The sequence below is a fragment of the Dryobates pubescens genome, chromosome 13 (genome assembly GCF_014839835.1).
Source record: "Dryobates pubescens isolate bDryPub1 chromosome 13, bDryPub1.pri, whole genome shotgun sequence".
NCBI lineage: Eukaryota > Metazoa > Chordata > Aves > Piciformes > Picidae > Dryobates > Dryobates pubescens.
In genome coordinates, this window is record NC_071624.1 from 25,777,037 (window position 1) to 25,794,987 (window position 17,951).

Sequence of the window (17,951 nt, forward strand, 5' to 3'; positions counted from 1 at the left end):
TGCCTGGCAGCCACCTCACAACAGGGCACAGACTGCCTCTGTGGCTTGGGTAGAATTTGTGCAGCAGCAGAAGTCTTTGCTTCCAGTTATGAAGTGTGAAGCTGGCAGTGTATGTGTTTTGAAGCAAAAAGAAAGGGTATTTGCATCCTCTGGAAGGCTGGGATTTGCAGTGCAACCTCTCCAAGACATTTTTGCTGCCCTGATGGGGGGCCCATGGGGGCAAGGCAGCACTGGACCTCTTTGACTTGTCCTTGTGGCAGAGCAGAGTGAGAAACAAGGCATCCTGCAGGAACAGCTTTCATGCTTGTGGAGTAATGAGGACTGGGGCACACAAAGCAGGGCACTGGACCAGCTTCAGAGGTCTTTCTGGATTTTGGCACGCTACAGAAACTGATAAATGACATCTCTACCCTGCTTCATCCTCTTTCACACAGCTGTCTGGAACGGAGAGAAAGAGAGTACTGCATTCCTAACATTAAAGGCAGGTTTTCTTAGCCTAATGTCTCAGAAGAAATGAGGCTCTGGTGGTTAGCTCCCTCCCACTCCCCCCTCAAGATTTGGAGCTCATGTGGTTAGTATCCAGAGTGCCCTGGAGGATAACTGTGTCCAGTTCTGGCCCTCTCAGTTTAAGAAGGACATTGAGACTCTTGAATGTGCCCAGAGAAGGGCAATGAGGCTGGGGAGAGCTGGGGTTGCTTAGCCTGGAGAAGAGGAGGCTCAGGGCAGACCTTATTGCTCTCTACAACTACCTGAAGGGAGGTTGTAGCCAGGAGGGGGTAAGTCTCTTTTCCCAGGCAAGCAGCACCAGAACAAGAGGACACAGTCTCAAGCTGCACCAGGGGAAGTTTAGGCTGGAGGTGAGGAGAAAGTTCTCCACAGAGAGAGTTGTTAGCCATTGGAATGTGCTGGCCAGGGAGGTGGTGGAGTCACCATCCCTGGAGGTGTTCAAGAGGGGATTGGACATGGCACTTGAAGCCATGGTTTAGTAGTCATGAGGTGTTGGGTGACAGGTTGGATTTTATGATCTTTCCAACCTTATTGATTCTATAATTCTGTGATAAAACAGCTCCTGAAATGTTTTGTGAGCAGAGACATCCAGTTCAAACACCATGCACTTGATTAGCTGTCAGGGAAACCACACCAGTGGGTGCTGGAAACCTGCCTTGGGCATCCCAGTTCCCCAGGGGCCCCATGGATGCTTCAGCCATCAGGGGCTCAGCTTTGCAGCACCCAGTGACCTCCAGCCCCTGCGTGATGAAGGCGAGAGAGAAGTCAGAAAGACGCCCAGGCTTCGGCTCAGGCTTTACGACCTGAGCTAATCCCTCCCTTCATTAGGAGATGGGATTTTAAAACTGCAGAGCAATGGAAAACTTCCACTGGGCAGTGGGAATAAACATAAAAATCCTATTAAATATATATATACACACACACACACATACATAAACTGTGCTGCCACACAGAGGCACTGGCGACAGCTCTCCCAATCCATCATGAATTTTGCAGTCAGTAGCACTTTTATTTTTAATGCCTGACCATTGGAGTCCTGCTAGTGCAGGAGCCTTTTCCTCTGTCTTTTTAATACAAGCAAGAGCCTAGCTGTCATTTTTGCAGAGGGAGGCTATGGAAGGTGAAGTAAGTGCAGTGTAAGGGATCTAAAGGCAGAAGGCTGCTCCAAAACAAGGCCATGGTATTTCTTAATGCCATTGGGCTTTGAACATGGCTGCAAACAGAAGTCCTAGAATGAGGAGTTGAATGAGCAATTGGTTCATTCAGAGTGCCAGGACAAATGCATGAGTGGCACAGAGTGTTAGGGCTTGGAAGAGACCTCTGGAGATCATCCATTCTAACTCTGGGCAGGTATGTCCAGAGTGGGTTGCTCAGGATCACAATGTCCAGGGGGCTTTGGAGCCCCTCCAGAGAAGGAGACTCCACAACCTCTCTGGGCAGCCTGCTCTAGGGTTCCATCACCCTCACAGCAAAGAATTTTCTCCTTAAGTTCAAGTGAAACCTCCTGTGTTCTAGTTTGTACCCATTGCCCTTTGTCCTGTGACTGGCCACCACTGAAAAGAGCCCAGCCCCATCCTCAGGACCTTCACAAGAGGACACAGTCTCAAGCTGTGCCAGGGGAGGTTCAGGCTAGATGTTAGGAAGAAGTTCTTCCCAGAAAGAGAGATTGGCCATTGGAATGTGCTGCCCCGGGAGGTGGTGGGGTCACCATCACTGGAGGTGTTTAGGAAGAGACTGGATGGGGTGCTTGGTGCCATGGTTTAGTTGATTAGATGGTGTTGGGTGATAGGTTGGACTCAATGATCTCGAAGGTCTTTTCCAACCTGGTTTATCCTATTCCTATTCCTATTCCTATTCCTATTCCTATTCCTATTCCTATTCTATTCTACTCTACTGTATTCAGGCTGACTCTTTGGTCAGGGCTGCAAAGCAGCAGGTTCTCCTTCCCTCCTTTCTGTGGCCACCTTGGCTGCTAGCAGAGTCCCATCATCTGGCCAGCATCATCCCAAAGGTATTGCAGGAGTGCCACCTGGAGCACCAGCTCACAGCACTGACAGCAGTTTGTAGTGCTCTGGCAGCAGCAGTTCAATCTCCCCTTGGGTCTCTGCCAACATTTGTTGTCCTCCCTGGAAATGGTATTGATTGTGTGAGCTGAAGAGCCAATTATGGCCAATATGATACTCACTACCTCACGTCCCAGGCTGATGTGTGCCATGGAGGCTGCTTTGCTTCAGCTCTACCTGCCAAATGGGCCGGTGAGGCTCTGGACAGACCTCTGACCTTTCCAGTCACCCATGGTGTGAATAAGCAGTTATTAACTTATGTCTAAAGCTTCTTTGACATGGGTTTGTTTGGTTTGGCCTGAGCAGGGGTTGGGGAGTGCTGTGTACCACATGGCATCTCTGCCTGCCTGGTGGCAGAGAATTTTGGATGAGGGAAAATCTGTGCCAATAGGAAGTGGTGTAGTGAGGTATTGGAGCCCGCCAGCAGCTGATACCAAGTGTTGAACTGTCAGGCAAAATCAGATGCAAGGTGAGTGCTGTTCTTGGGCTTGCAGGGTGATCACATCTTGCCTGGCTTGGTGAGGATGAAAGGATGGCTGGAGTCTGTGAGCCTCCTCTGCTTGCCTGTGATGGTTGTGTTGATGGGCAGCAAAAGAGGGTTGTGGAGCCTGCAGGCAGCTGGACTGCTCCTGGGTGCCTGCTGCTGGCCTTAAGTTTGCAACGTGTTACACAGCAAAACCACAACAATCCAAAGGCTTCACCCCAATGGAAATTCAAAACAAAGATCCTGATTACAACAACTTGACCTTGAATGGCCTCCACCACCTCCCTGGGCAACCTGTTCTAGAGTTCCACCACCCTCATACTAAAGAACTTCCTCTTAACATCCAATCTAAATCTACCCTGCTCCAGTTTCAAACCATTGCCCCTTGTCCTATCACTACAAGTCCTTCTAAACAGTCCCTCCCCAGCTTTCTTGTTGGTCCCCTTCTGGTACTGGAAGGCTGTTCCTAGATCTCCCCAGAGCCTTCTCTTCTCCAGACTGAACAACCCCAGCTCTTTTCAGCTCTCTCAGCCTGGAGGTGCTCCAAGCCTCTGATCATTTTCATGCTCAGCAGCAGGAGTGACCTGTGCTCCAGTAATCCACTTGCAAGAGGATCTTGAGAGCCCAACAGAGATTTCACACAGCAACCTCACGGTGCAGGGACGGGGGTGCTGCAGCGCCGAAGCTGTGGGGGGTGTCAGGACCTCTGCTCTCCTGGGGCAGAAGTGGTGGAGATGGTGAGTTTGGTGGGTTGGTGCTGAGATGTGGGCGATTCCTCGCCTTGCTCCTTCTTTATTGCCTGGTTCTGCCTCCCTGAGCCTGCATTACCCTGACGTCAGATGTTTTTCAGCTCTCCTTGGGTTTAGCAGCTTCCTGGGCAAAGCACCTTCCCACGTGGCCTGTTTGATGCTATTTAGATGAATTTGTTGAGCCTCCAGCCTGAGTTTGTTTCATTAAAATCTGGGCTGTACTTTTCCATCTGGCTGCCTAGTGGAAACAGTGTCCAAAATTGGTATTTCAGTCACTTTCTGTATGGTTTTTTTCTTTTGGGGGGGGGAGAAGTTAATTGAATTATGAGAGGCAGGTTGCTTAAGCAAATGCAGTGGCCCCTGTCACACTTCATATGGCCTCCAGAACACTTAAAACCAAACACAATCAACACTTTCCAGTAATTACAAAAGCAATGGACACACCACCCTTTCTGCCCCCTGAGGAGGAGGCTGATGAGGTCTTCTTGGGGCAGCTCCTCCAGCACCGCTGCTGCCGGAGTGCAATGTGATCGTGCCTCCATCCACTGTGAAATACAGCAGCTGCCATCACAGCCCTGACCCTAAAGAGTATTTAAACTGGTATTTAATGAGCTGCAGCCAGGCCCACATCACCCATGCACAGCAGGAGCATCATCTACTCTGTGTGTAGAGAGGAGAATGAGCCCTGACCTCCTCTCACTACTGGTGAGGAGGCGTTAGTGGAGCTGGGCACATCTGGAACACACCCACTGCAAGGACCCCTGGCTCACAGGGAGCTGCCCATGCAGCTGGGACAGTTACTGGGGCAGCCACAGTGCCAGAGGCTTTTGGGGATGAGTTTGCAGAGAGGAGAGGAGAGGAGAGGTGTCACTTGACCTTTCTGTGATTTAGTAGCCTGGCTGCTGTAAGGGCTTGGGGAAATGGAAGTGTAAATAGCGGTGACGTGCAGGTAGCTTCGCCTGCGCCTGCCTGCTCCCTGCTCCAGGGAGCAAATCCATGTCCAAAGAAGGAACACATCTTTGTTTTCTTTCCTCCTGCTGCTGCTTCTTCTTCTCCTGCTCATCTGTTTTGCAGGCAAGGAGCAGAGGTGGGAATAGAGGGGGAAAAAAAGACGTCAGCTGCTTATTAGATCAGCAGCAGTTGTTCTGAGCCCCAGCTTCTCCATGCCAGTTGATGCAGTAAGCTTTGTCTTGGGGGTGCTTTCCTGATGCAGAGGGGGGTCTGAGCAGAAACCAGCATTTTGCTGCAATAATTTTCTGCAAAGCAACCTGCCCTGGCCTCTCTGAGGTAACATGCTGTTGATTAATGCCCAAACTTCCCCACTCTCCCTGGTGTCTAGTTTTCATTCCATGTCAGCTCTGATTATTCAGTAAAAAAGAAACATTGGCCTATGAAGCTAAACATCAAAATGCAGAAGCAGAACCCTCAGTGTCCCCACTGTTTGCAGTGTGTTTGCTCAGGGTTATTTTTATGCCACACACAATTGAGGTTGTTGAGGAGAGCAGAAGGAGCAGTGTTTTGTTACTCGGTTCATTTTGGGTTGCCAGTGCTGTCGTTGTCTGCCAGCAGTGGTGCCTGGGGACTCAGGGGCTGTGAGGTTATGGATTTATTACATGGTGTCTGGAGCTGTACAGGAACAGCTCCCAGAGGTCTCACTGAAGGAGAAGGAAAGGATTCTGTCTGGAGGAGCCAGGAGTGGGTGGACAGGACAGGACACATGGGTATGGAGACATGAAGTGGCTTGCCTGCGGAGCCAGGACACTGGCTGCAAGAGCAGCACTACTGGGATTTCTACTGCTGGACTGCTGGGCTGTGTCTAACCCCTCAGCAAAGTAGGTAGGTTTGTGCTGGGACCTCTGCCGTGCCTTGGATCTGATCTTCCACTGGCTGGATCTGCATCTGAGGTCAGGTTCCTTATGCCAAGTAGATTTAACTGGGATTATGCATTTGTAAGTCTGGATCTGAAGTGTTTGTTTCTATAATTTGCCAAACCAGAATCCAAAGTCCACTTTGAAAAGCTCATGCCTGTGTTCCAGAGTCCCTGGGTGGTTTTACAGGCTGTTAATATGTTAAGGTTTCTATGAAACAGTTAATAATTTGTATTAAATGCTGCAGATTTTTAACTACTTAACCACAGTGGACTAGAAGCAAATGGAAGGGAACAGGGCTTGTTCTAGAAAAAAGAGTTCCATGTTTCAAGTGTATTTGTTGCATCCTGAACAGAGCTGTGCAGCTCTTGTCTTCTGCTTTAGAGGTGGAGGCAGCAGCCTGCAGGTCCAGAAGGGCACTGCTCAGCATCTCCACACTCTTGGGAGTGCTCCTCTGTTAAACCTCCCATCTCAATTCCAGGACAGCAAACTTGGGTTTAGAGCAGGCCAAAGGAAACAAAAAGTCCATAAAAGCTCAAGTGAAGTCTGTGGAGAATTATGTGATAGAAAAGATTGAAGTCAAAGACCTCAGGCTGTTTCCATGTGGGGATGTCAGCGGTGCTGGACATCAGCATCCAAGCAAATCACTGAGGCTCAAGTAGTTTCTGTGTTGTGCTTGAAACTCTTGCAAGTCCTGCAGTGGATGTTGATGCAGATGGTGTGTCTCAGAAGCAGCACAGTACCAACCTGGGAAGCAGGCTGGCTGGAAAAGTAGGCACTCAGGTCTGTGCTGACCACATACAGACCAGATGATGGACCTGGCTCTCTCTGCCTCTAAATCCAACCTCTGTCCCCCACCTCTGTCTCTTTGCAGAGCTCCCCTCCTCGGAACACTTGAGCGTGGCCGATGCAACATGGCTTGCCCTCAACGTGGTGTCTGGTGGAGGTGGCTTCTCTGGCTCCCAGCCCATTGGAGTGACCAAAATTGCCAAGTCAGTAATAGCACCACTAGCTGACCAAAACATCTCAGTGTTCATGCTCTCCACCTATCAGACGGACTTCATCCTGGTAAGAGGACATGGGAGGACCAGGCAGAGTAAGCTGCCACCGGATGGACGTTCAGGGGGGTGGTTTTATTTGAGGAGCAGCAGAGGTACCAGTCTGCTCTCTCCAGAGTTCTGTGCCTTGCAGTTAGGCTCTCTGATGTCCCAGAACCTTTTCCCATGGGATGAGGCATTTGTTGGTATGGATGATCTGGTATCTGAAGAGAATGCTGAGCCCATACTGCAGTCTCTCCCATAATGGAGGCACTGGCAGCACTTCCCACCATCACTTGGTGGTTTTCTGAGAGTTAGAGGAACATAGTGTCTGCTGTCAGGTAGGCTGATGGTGGCCAAGAGGCTCCAGAGCTGTTTTGGGGATAGACAGACATATAGTCTTTCCAACACACACGTGTGTGCACACACACCAGGCACCACCACATAAGCTTTATTCCTTAGAAAGGAGTTTGAAGAGCCAGCAGTGCTGACTTCTAGAAGGGAGGCTGGAAAAGAGGTGAAACATTCCCTCTTAGAAGTCTCCACACTCCCCACAGTCTTAAAAGCCCTGTGGTGTTTAATCCCACTGCTGCTGAGATGTTATCACCAAATGTGCTTCACTAGACACACATCCAGATGGTCACAGGATCACAGGATGCTAGGGGTTGAAAGGGACCTCTGAAGATCATCGACCAGAGCAGGACCATAGAATCCAGCACAGGTGGCACAGGAATGCATCCAGATGGGGCTTGAAAGTCTCCAGAGGAGAGTCCCCAACCTCTCTGGGCAGCCTGCTCCAGTGCTCTGTGACCCTCACAGTGAAGAAGTTCCTCCTCATGTTGAGGTGGAACCTCCTGTGCTGGAGTTTCCATCCATTGCCCCTTGTCCTATCCCAGGGTGCAGCTAGGCAGAGCCTGTCCCCTCCCTGCTGACCCCCAGCCCTCAGACATTTATAAACAGTGATTAAATCCCCTTGGTAATTATCCTTAGGCACTGGCTGGCTCAGGCAGGAGCGGTGTGTCCACCTCTCTGTGGGCTGAGCACCCATTTCCCCCAGTGCAGTGTCCTCACCTCTGGTGCACGCCATGATGAGCTAACCCTGCTGTCACCTGCAGGTACGTGAGCGAGACCTGCCCTTTGTGATGCACACGCTGGCTGCCGAGTTCACCATCCTCAGAGTAGTCAATGGGGAGACAGTGGCTGCTGATGACCTTGGCATAACCAATGGATTTGTCAAACCAAAACTAGGTAAGGACTCGTGGGCTCAGCTTGCTGGGGAGCTGGTCCCCATGAAGTGAAAGTGTGCCTGCCACCCTCCTTCAGTGCTTTGGTGAATGTTTGTTGTGCTGCAAGATGATAAAACAGCTTAACAGTGCCTGAGTCTATCCCACTTCAGCCAGAGACTTGAGTCAGTGCTTCACTTTCTGAGCAGTGCTGAATTTGAGCCTTTTAATGCTGGTTTCACATCTCTAGAGGAGACATGCCTGGTGCAGGACAGCAGGTGAGAGTACAGCTCATTCCAGATGCAAAACCAACGCTGTCTGTAGCCCCTGCTTCCACGTCTCAACATTTCAAAGGGGAATGGCTTTGCACAACAGCTTGCTGAAGTGTTGCAGTGCCTGATGCACAGAGAACACTGGTGTTCAACTTTCACACTTCAGTACCAGTCAGCACCAAGACCACAAGGAGCCCAGGGCTGTAGAGAACCTTGGGATGTTTCCAGTCTAGGGGAACAAGCATCAAGCAAAAGGCACAGTCAGGAAAAGGAAGTGTTTAAATGCACATGTTTACCTGGGTGTCATTTTTGAGCCCAGAACCAAACAAAGCAGGGCTCAGTTGTTCTGAGGTGCCACTCAGCATTGTCACTTGATAGCTGTAAATAATCTTCTTTAACAAAATGAGCCTTAACCTAAAAGCATAAAGGAGAAGGGTACAGTGAAGCCCACTCTGGTTATGCACAGGTATGCAGTTTGCTCTGCTGTCCTTTTGATAGCTTCATGCCTAAATGCCAGCTGCTTCTCAGCCCCTGGCTGCAGTGTCTCTGCCAAGCTGCTGCCTGGCAGCTGGTTTGGAATTTCTTTGTAGATATTATGGCATAATGGGTCCCCAGAAAGGAGGGAAAAGAGTGGGTGCTGCCATCACCCACAGCCAGAGACAAGCCTTCCACAGCCCTGCCCTTAGACGGTAGAAGCTTGAATTTATGTCTACCGGTCAGTGTCTGTCAGCACCTCCTTTAGCTTGCCCCTTGTCTCATGTGGATGCAGCCAATGGCCTCAAAGCCCCTACAGTCTGAGAGCTGACCTCTGCCCTGTGTGGGTCAGGATACTCAGGATGATCTCACCCTCTACCCTGGGGAGACCACCACAAGAACAGGTTGTCCCAGGCTCCTTGGTCTGTGCCTGAGAGCCAGCCGGGCTTCAGCAGCCTCCTCACAAACACACTGTCAGTTTTCTCTGTGGCCACTGCTGGTGCTTGGATAGCATCTGGTGGGACATGAACCTGCTGCAGATGTGGCTTCACAGCTGTGTGTGTCTGTGTGTATCTCTTTCAGTTCAGAGGCCTGTCATTCATCCCCTTTCCAGTCCAAGTAATATGTTCTGCGTCACCAGCCTGGATCCAGATACCCTTCCCACTGTTGCTACACTCCTAATGGATGTCATGTTTTACTCCAATGGGTAGGTCCTGGCAAGGGAGACAAGTTTCTAGGGCAGATGAGGCTGGTATCTGGAGGCACAAATCCACATAAGTCCTCCAGGATGCCCAGGAATCTGCTGCTGTGGTGCTCTGCACCTAGGGAGGGAGGTTTCACAGGCTCAAGAGGGTGGAAGCCCAAATGCATGCCGTGGCTTTGGCAAGCTGAGCTTTTCAGATTTAAGCCAAGTGCAGCAATGAAATCAATGTGCTACAGGGATGAACCACTGGCTGTGCTGATGACCATCAATGCCTGTGGCTCCTGGCCCACAGCCAGGGGGATGCTGGGGCAGGGATGGGAGAGTTTTGTCAGTGTGGGGAAGGGCATTTTTTGACCTTGCAAAATCAAAGCAATGAAAAGCAGTATGATGGGATAGGAGTTGGTGTCACTTCCCTGCATTGGTGTGAGAACTTTCCTGGTTTCCCTGACTCTAACTCTGCTCTGCTCCTCCTCCAGAGTAAAAGACCCGGTGGTGGGCAACGAAGACTCGGGACACATTCGCTTCTTCTCCTTTTCTCTCATTGAGGGTTACATCTCCTTGGTCATGGATGTCCAGACACAGCAGAGGTGAGCTTTGATCTTAGAGTCTCCTGGATGCCCCAAAGCATCTGGGATGTTCTCAAAGGAGCAGCTTAAGCTCCTCCATGTTGGTTGTTTGGGAGCCTCATCACATGGGTGTCATTTACCTTCACTTAGAGTGAAGTCTGTCGTGTTAGTTCCAGTTCCTGAACTCAGAGCTTGTCTGTCCAAGCCCTCAGTGAAACCACAAGCCAATGTCATGTAGGGTTATCTCATTCTGAGAGAGGAGCACTGCTGCAAAGTGATCTTGACATTTTTATTCTGTTGTTCATTAGTTGTGCTTTTAAGAGCAAAACTAAACCAAAGCTGAGGTAGGTGGCTGAAGTTGCCCTGCTAAAGGCCAGAAGTAGGGTGTGGACCTCTGGGATGCTGTGCCCCTGCTTTCCTTTTACAGATGGCTGGCTTTGGTGCAGAGTCTTTTGTGATGCTAATGTACTGAGTCATGCCTGTGCAGCAGGAGCCCCTGGCTCGTTTGTCTGGCAAGGAGAAAGTCGTGGAGGGAGCAAATCTCAGCCTGTTTGTGTGTGTTCTTCTGCAGCTTCGCATCGCAGCAGTCTCCGAGGTCTGGAGGCTAGACAGGATGCTGTACTGAGGTGCACTGCATAGGTTTGCTTCTGACACACAGTGCAGTGTCTGGATTTGATTCTTGTCTGCACTAGGGACTTGTTTGCAAACTATTAATTGCCCTCTTGAAAGTTTCTTCAACCTTAATTGGAGAAAATCTCTGTCTGCCTTCAAGAGAGGCTAGAGGCTTGGAGCAGCAGCCTGGTGCTTGGGGAACCTGGCAGCCAATCTCTTCTCTGTCTCAGGCTGCCTGCTTCACCTTGGGCAAGTCTCTTAGCCATTGGTCTTCTTTCCCCTGCTAAGAAATGGGAATCTCTGCAGGGATGCCAGGGCTGGTAAGGAAAAAAAGCACTGCTGATGCTCAGCCACAAACACAGTGATCACCTTTCACGTTCCTAAGAGAGTAGGTGTGGAACATCTTCTGTCCCTAGGGTTACTAAATGCAGCCTTCAGATGAACAGTCTTGATCTTTGCAAAGCTGGGGTATGGCCTGTCCCTTAGAAATCTCTTTCCATGCCTCTCTGGGTGCCTGAGCACAGTGCCAGCATCATTTGCCACAGGACACCTGGAGGTGCATCCGTCCCACTTGCCTGGAGTTTCCTCAGTTCCACCGAGCTGCCTCCGCCGCTATGACTGGCTCCAAGGAGCACAAGGGGAGGCAGGAACAGCAGCAGCCCTGCAGGCAGGATCTGACACACTGCTGTGTTTTAATTGCCACGTTTGGTGTTCCTTTTTCTTTTACAGATTTCCTAATAATTTGTTGTTTACAAGTGCATCTGGTGAGCTCTGGAAGATGGTGCGGATTGGTGGGCAGCCCCTTGGCTTCGGTAGGTAAACAGTTGGAGGATCAGTTGGTGCGCCAGGTAGTCAGTCGCCTCAGGGCCTTCAAGGATGGTGGAAAAATCCATCTGAGGCTGAGGCTGAGGCTCTTTAAGAGCCAGCAGCTTGACATGACTTTGCAAGCTGAGCTTTTCAAACAGGAGGAGTCTGACTCCTACCTAATAAGTCAGACTTCTAAATATACTTCTGAAAGCGCTGCGCGCTTGACGGCTCCATCGAAATTGCGTTCATCTGCTGGACTTCAGCAGGAGCCACAGCTGGGCCTCTCTTGAAGTGGCCAAGAGGAATGCCTTGTGCATTACTGAAACCAGTGGTCAGAATGCCTTGTGCATCACTGAAACCAGTGGTCAGAAGGCACTGTCATACTCCAGTGCAGTCCTTGGGCGATGCTGTGGCTTCGGTTGGATTTAGCACTGGTTTGCTGCAGTCCTCTTCACAGAGCTGTTTCACACCCAGTGCTGCAAAGGCTTTCTCTGCCCAGAAGAGTGCTGGCCCTAAGCAGCACAGGGCAAATGCTTCACATCTGCAGGAGTTTTCTTGTTACTTTTCTGCCCACTGCAGTTTTTAAGGAGGCCAATCTGAATGCTGGGGCATTCAGGAAACACTGGGGCTCCTTCCCCTGGGCTCTGAAGCAGCTACAAAACACAGGTTTCAAGAACATTTCTGAGAAGTGTTTGGCCAATCTCTGTATTCAATGGCAACTTCCACACCAGACAACCAAGAGTAGCAAGAAGGATATTTGGTGCACCTTCTCTTCATGTAGCTTAGAAGCAGGAAGGGGATGGTGTGTGTCATTGATGGGACAGCAGGACACCCAGCAGTCCCTCAGAGATGCAGTGTTTAGATATGACAGCTCACAATCAGCTGGAAAGGTTCAGTTTGGAGCAGTGAAACTCAGATTTCATTTGCAAACAAGGTGTCACTGAGCTGCAGTAAACAGGACAGATGAACCCTTTGAACAGGCATGAAATCCTGGCTCAGGGACTCTGGTGGTCTGTGATCTAGGAACAATGTGTCCAGGCTGATGAGCTGATCAGCATCTCCTCTCTCAGAGATGCAGAGCAAGGTGTACAATAGCAGCAACTAAAGAAAAAGAAATGAAGATTAAGGCTATATGAGACTGGGTTTGATGCTTCCTCCCTGAGTGTCACAAACTGCCTTTCTTTGGACCTCTGAAGATCACTCCAGTGCTAATTTTTTGTGCATTTGGGGGAGTTACAATTCTCTGCAGCAAAAAGTAGGCAATGAAATCAGATGTGCAGTGTATCATGGTGGCCCAAAGAGAAAAGAACACCTCACTGCAGAGATCCTTTCTGATGGCAGTTTGTGAAGATAAGCTCCTTGGGCAGGCAGGGGGCTGGTGAGACCCAGGAGCCCTGTGAGACTGCCAGGTGCCACTCAGTGATTGATTGTTTCTGTTCCCCACAGATGAATGTGGAATTGTGGCTCAGATTTCTGAGCCCTTGGCTGCAGCTGACATCCCAGCCTACTACATCAGTACTTTTAAGTTTGATCACGCTTTGGTGAGTATCAAGACAGCTTCCCTGGAGTAGGGGACATCTTTCTCTTGGGAGAAAACTCATGAGGAGAACATAATTCCCTATCTGGGGAGCCCAACAGATGCCTCTCTGCAGCCTTCCAGCTGTCACTGCCCTGGGGCAGAGGTTCCTGAACCAAGCCCAGCCCTATCCCAAGGCAAAGCGGTGCTAGGGAGTGTCATTCTTGCAGGAGGCTGGTTTGTATCCTTAAAGGCCTGCAGCAATGGAGCACTGGACCTCCCCAAGCAGTCCTTTCCACTATGTCACTATCTTTTATTAGAAACAGCCACAAACTCTCCCTGTTTTCCTGCAAACACGGTCAGAGGCTCTCAGGAGGGTGCCTCAGTCTGTCTCCCAGCAGCAGACCCCTGCCTTCGTCTCTAGGTACCTATGCAGCCCTCACCTTTGCATTCTGAGACCTATCTGTGAGTCCTGATAAGCTCTTCTGCGCCTGCTTCATCCTCCTCATGGTGCAGGGCTGCAGCAAGTGGCAGCCCAGCAAGGGGAGGGGGGTGTGAGGCAGAGCAGGATGTTGCTCTCCCCAGTGCACATCAGCAGCTGCAGCACAGCCATCAGCGTGAGGCTTGCCATTCGTCCAGGGTTTTCTTCTCTTGGGTACTGCTGGGTGTTTTGCCTTTTAGGCCTACCTCTGCTCTTCCTTTGGAGGTACAGGACACTCTCAAAAATGAGAAATTGCCTTGAAAAGGGAAAATTCCTCTTGTAGTAACCATAAACTGGGTGGCACTTGAATTGGAGCCCGTTCCCCATGTGCGAGGGAGGGAGTCAGTAACCTGTGTGCTAGCAAAACTTGGTGCTTTTGGAGTCGTCTTCTTAAAGATGCCCTTTCTTGCATTGCACTTCTCCTTCCATCACTCTCAACTCACTCTTCAGACCCTCCAAGCTCCAGTGAGTTCAAGGCAGGTTTCTTCCAGCTCCTGACTGTGGGTTGTCACAGTTGGTGTGAACCATTTGCAGCCTATAGGTCCCATGTGTGTAAAGAGCAAAAGCAAATATTAGTCCAGATAGCAAAGGTCAAAGTGTTATATATGTTTGTCTTATTTTCTTGAATATTAACTGTGCTGATAAGATAAGCTAATAAAACACCATTTTCAAATCAATACTGTTAGCTTTGCCTCACATTCCTGCCTGCTGTGGTGGCCCAGGTGCATGCTTCCTGTGCAGAGTGCTTCTAGTTGTCAAGCAGTATCTGCAGTGAAAATACATATTTCACTTGCAACTTCTGCCATGCAATTATGATGACTCTGCAGCCAGCTCCACCTTTTAAGTGTCTCATCCTGCTGTGTCAACCCCAGCAGATCTCTGCCTCTGAGCAGCTGGCAGGGTATCAGCTGGGCAGGGCACTGAGGGCTGCAGATCTTCCTCACTCACAGCAGTATTTTCCCTGCTAGTTGCTGTTTTCTTTTGACACAGTCTTGAAAGCTTTTCATCTGGGCAGTGCTACTCCAGCTGTCAGGTCCCTCCACCATATGGAAGGTGCATTTCAAGCCCTCCTTTGCTTGCTTTTGCTCTGGGTGTGGTGGCTGAGCAGTGTGCTTGCTGGCTGCAGGTTGGTTTGGTTTTATTGGCCAGGACCCTAAGCTCCGTTTTGACATGACTTTGCTACCCAGACACCTTGACTTCTAGTGGCATTTCTTGAGGTCTAAGTGTACCTTGAATCCTTTCTCTACATCCTCCCTTTCCTTATTTAAGGTTGTTCAGTACTTGTCAACAATTTAGAGTGCTTTAGAAAATCTTGTGCTCACCTTTGACCTGCACTTTCTCCTCTTGTACATCTTAAGGTGGATTTTGTTGCTTAGTCTTTTTGTTTGGCCTGGGAGTTCTTCTGGTCTTCTTGCAGTGCTGGAACTGCAAGTGTTTGCCCTGGAAATCAGGACCATGGTTTAGCACCAGACTTGGCAGAGGTAGATAATGGTTGGACTTGGTGATCTTGAAGGTCTCTTCCAGCCAAAATGATTCTATGTCCTATACTTGAAAAGCAAAAAATCCTTTGGAAGACAAGGCTGAGATGGGAACCTCTAGGTCTCTGGTGTGTCCCTTGGGTGATGTAAGGTCAGGCTGGAGAGAGCTATGGTTTCCAGCTCCCTCTAGAGAGAAGAAGTGTGAAGAGTCCCTTTTCCAGGTGCTCTGCTCTCACTGCTTCATGCTCAGAGGCAGCTCGGAGGCCTCATGCTCTTCTTCACCAGTATCTTGCTTTTCTTCAGCAGCATTTTGATTCTGAAGCTATGTGGGGCATAGTTGGGAGCTTTACTTTTCCCTTCATGGTAGATGCTTTGATCTGCCCTCCAGCTGCCAAGTCAATGTATTGCAGCACATAGCCTGGAGCAGGGATCTTTTATAAGGGGCAGAAAGGGGTAGGACTTCACTGAAACTAGGATTTGTCCTACTGATCAAAAACTGTTCACACATCCACATCTGTCCAGCCCATACATTTGTAGGGTGATTGATACCATTTCCTTGATGTTAAAGGAGACAAGCATTGTGCAGTGAAGGGAAGCTCAGCCTACTGTGTTTAAGCCAGAAGGTGGTTCCATGCAGGTCAAAGCCAGCTGGCCAGGATTGGCCAATTCTGCTTCCTCCCTGCTTCTCTATTGCACTGCAGGAGCATCTGGAGAGACCTGCTGATCATCCACTGGGGCTGGCTAAGAGAGTGTGTTCTGCAAAATTGATTCTGGTGTCTTTTCTCATTATCTTCTGGAGAGGCAAAGTGTCAAACAGCTTCTTCCACTGCAGTGTTCAGCGTACTGGGACAAGTGGTGGAGGGGAGGCAGCCGAGAGGCCTGCCTCAAATCTCTCCCTGTGGTGGAGATTTGCTGGGCTTTTGTTCCTACTCCAGAAGGATTTGCTGTATGGCTGTTTTAGGATGATTTTTTTCCCCCTTTCCTAGCTGACTTGTGTTCACACATCATCAGAGTTAGGCACTCCTAGTCCATCTTCCCACTGGAAAATTGAGTGTTTCTCTCGTTATCCCTCACGGGGGGAGTCTCGCATTAAAACTCGGCACGGTTGTGTTTGCGCCGTCTGAGCTCTGGCAGGTGTCCACTGAGTCCAGGTATTGTGCTCCTGGCCAAGGATTCAAATACCTCACAGAGGAGACAGTCCCCCTTCAACTTAGTTAGCATTAATTATTTTGGCTTCTTGCAGCAGCTCACAGATGATTTATTTTAACCTCTGTCCCCTTTCCACTTCCCAAGAGCCGTTGGCTGCCTGTCCCCCGAGTGTCCTCGGTACTGTATGTAATGGTCAGATGCCTCCTTTCTGTCTGATGGGACTTCACTGCTGCTACCCTTCTCTGCTGGTGGCAGTCACTCTGAGGTCCTTTGCATCTTCTGCTGCAAGAGTTTTGCCTTGCAGTAGGTGTGAAAAGACACCCACCAATATTTTGCATATGGACTTCCGTGCTTAAGTCTCATCACAAGACTGGATGAGAAAGCTCAGGTGCTGCACCCCACCATCTGGCACCCCCCCACCACAAGCAGCTCACAGTTCTCCTCTTCTTTTGATGAACATGTCTCAAGCAGTGCCAGGGGAGGTTTAGGCTGGAGGTGAGGAGAAAGTTCTTCACAGAGGGAGTTGTTAGATGTTGGAATGTGCTGCCCAGGGAGGTGGTGGAGTCCCCATCCCTGGAGGTGTTCAAAAAGGGACTGGACGTGGCACTTGGTGCCATGGTTTAGTGGTCTTGAGGTGCTGGGTGACAGGTTGGACTTGATGATCTCTGAGGTCTTTTCCAACCTTATTGATTCTATGTTTCCCTGTCAGTCACTGTGGGCTCCCCACCCACACTTAGGGGTCCCAAACTTGTAGCATTGCCCAGAGAGCCTCATGGAGCCCTTAAGCATCCCCATCAGCATGCAGGAGTGAGCTCCAGGTGTACAAATGCTTTACCAACTAAAGGAAGGGAAAGGGAAGGAGAGGAAGAGGAGGAGGAGGAAAGGAAATGTCCAATCAGTTGCCTCCCCAGCAGCACCACTGTACAAAGCAAACCAGGCTGCTCTCTTGAACAGTATTTGCTCCTAGGGGGCCCTTGGGTTGATGCTTTGGATCCAGAGTGATCTTGCAGATGGAATCCTTTCTCCATGGAGTTCAGCTGTCCAACAAGAAAGGACCTGGCTCCTTGAGCTTTGTCTGGCGGGATGGGATGGGATGGGATGGGATGGGATGGGATGGGATGGGATGGGATGGGATGGGATGGGATGGGATGGGATGGGATGGGATGGGATGGGATGGGATGGGATGGGATGGGATGGAGTAAGAATGGCATTTAGAATAGAATAGAATAGAATAGAATAGAATAGAATAGAATAGAATAGAATAGAATAGAATAGAATAGAATAGACCAGGTTTGAAAAGACCTTTGAGATCATCAAGTTCAACCTCTCACCCAACACCATCTAATCAACTAAGCCATGGCACCAAGCACCCCATCCAGTCTCTTCCTAAACACCTCCAAGTGCTGGTGACTCCACCACCTCCCTGGGCAGCACATTCCAATGGCCAGTCTCTCTTTCTGGGAAGAACTTCTTCCTAACATCCAGCCTAAACCTCCCCTGGTGCAGCTTGAGACTGTGTCCTCTTGTTCTGGTGCTGGTCGCCTGGGAGAAGTGCCCAACCCCCATCACCCTGACAGCCACCCTTCAGCTATTTGGGTACATATTGAGGATTAGATTGAAAATCCTCAGCTGGTTAAGAAACTGAATGCAAACCCAACAGCATCTAATCAACTGAAGCATGGCACCAAGCACCCCATCCAGTCTCTTCCTCCATCTCCTGCCTCTCCTTCCCTTCTCTGGCTTTTGCTGGAGCATGACCCTTTCTTCTTGTTTCCTTGCAGGTACCTGAAGAAAATATAAATGGTGTGGTCAATGCACTCCAAGTCAGTCAAGCTGAAAAGCATTAGAGATCTTCTGAGCTGGTTCCAGATGCTTTTTATTATTATAATTATTATTATTATTATAATTATTATTATTATTCTTTTTTTTTTTTTTCTCACAGTATTTCTTGGACAAAAAAAA

General features: G+C 49.7%; 1 protein-coding gene across 1 annotated transcript in view; it reads left to right on the forward strand.

The window, feature by feature from the left end:
* CASTOR2 (cytosolic arginine sensor for mTORC1 subunit 2) overlaps positions 1-17,951 on the forward strand; it is a 134,407-nt gene extending 116,456 nt beyond the window's left edge. The window contains exons 3-9 of the mRNA XM_054166508.1: positions 6,546-6,739; positions 7,824-7,956; positions 9,260-9,383; positions 9,857-9,967; positions 11,288-11,370; positions 12,812-12,906; positions 17,771-17,951. Coding sequence (XP_054022483.1) covers positions 6,546-6,739; positions 7,824-7,956; positions 9,260-9,383; positions 9,857-9,967; positions 11,288-11,370; positions 12,812-12,906; positions 17,771-17,836 — 806 coding nt within the window. The 3' untranslated portion in view covers positions 17,837-17,951. The remainder of the gene's footprint in view (positions 1-6,545; positions 6,740-7,823; positions 7,957-9,259; positions 9,384-9,856; positions 9,968-11,287; positions 11,371-12,811; positions 12,907-17,770) is intronic.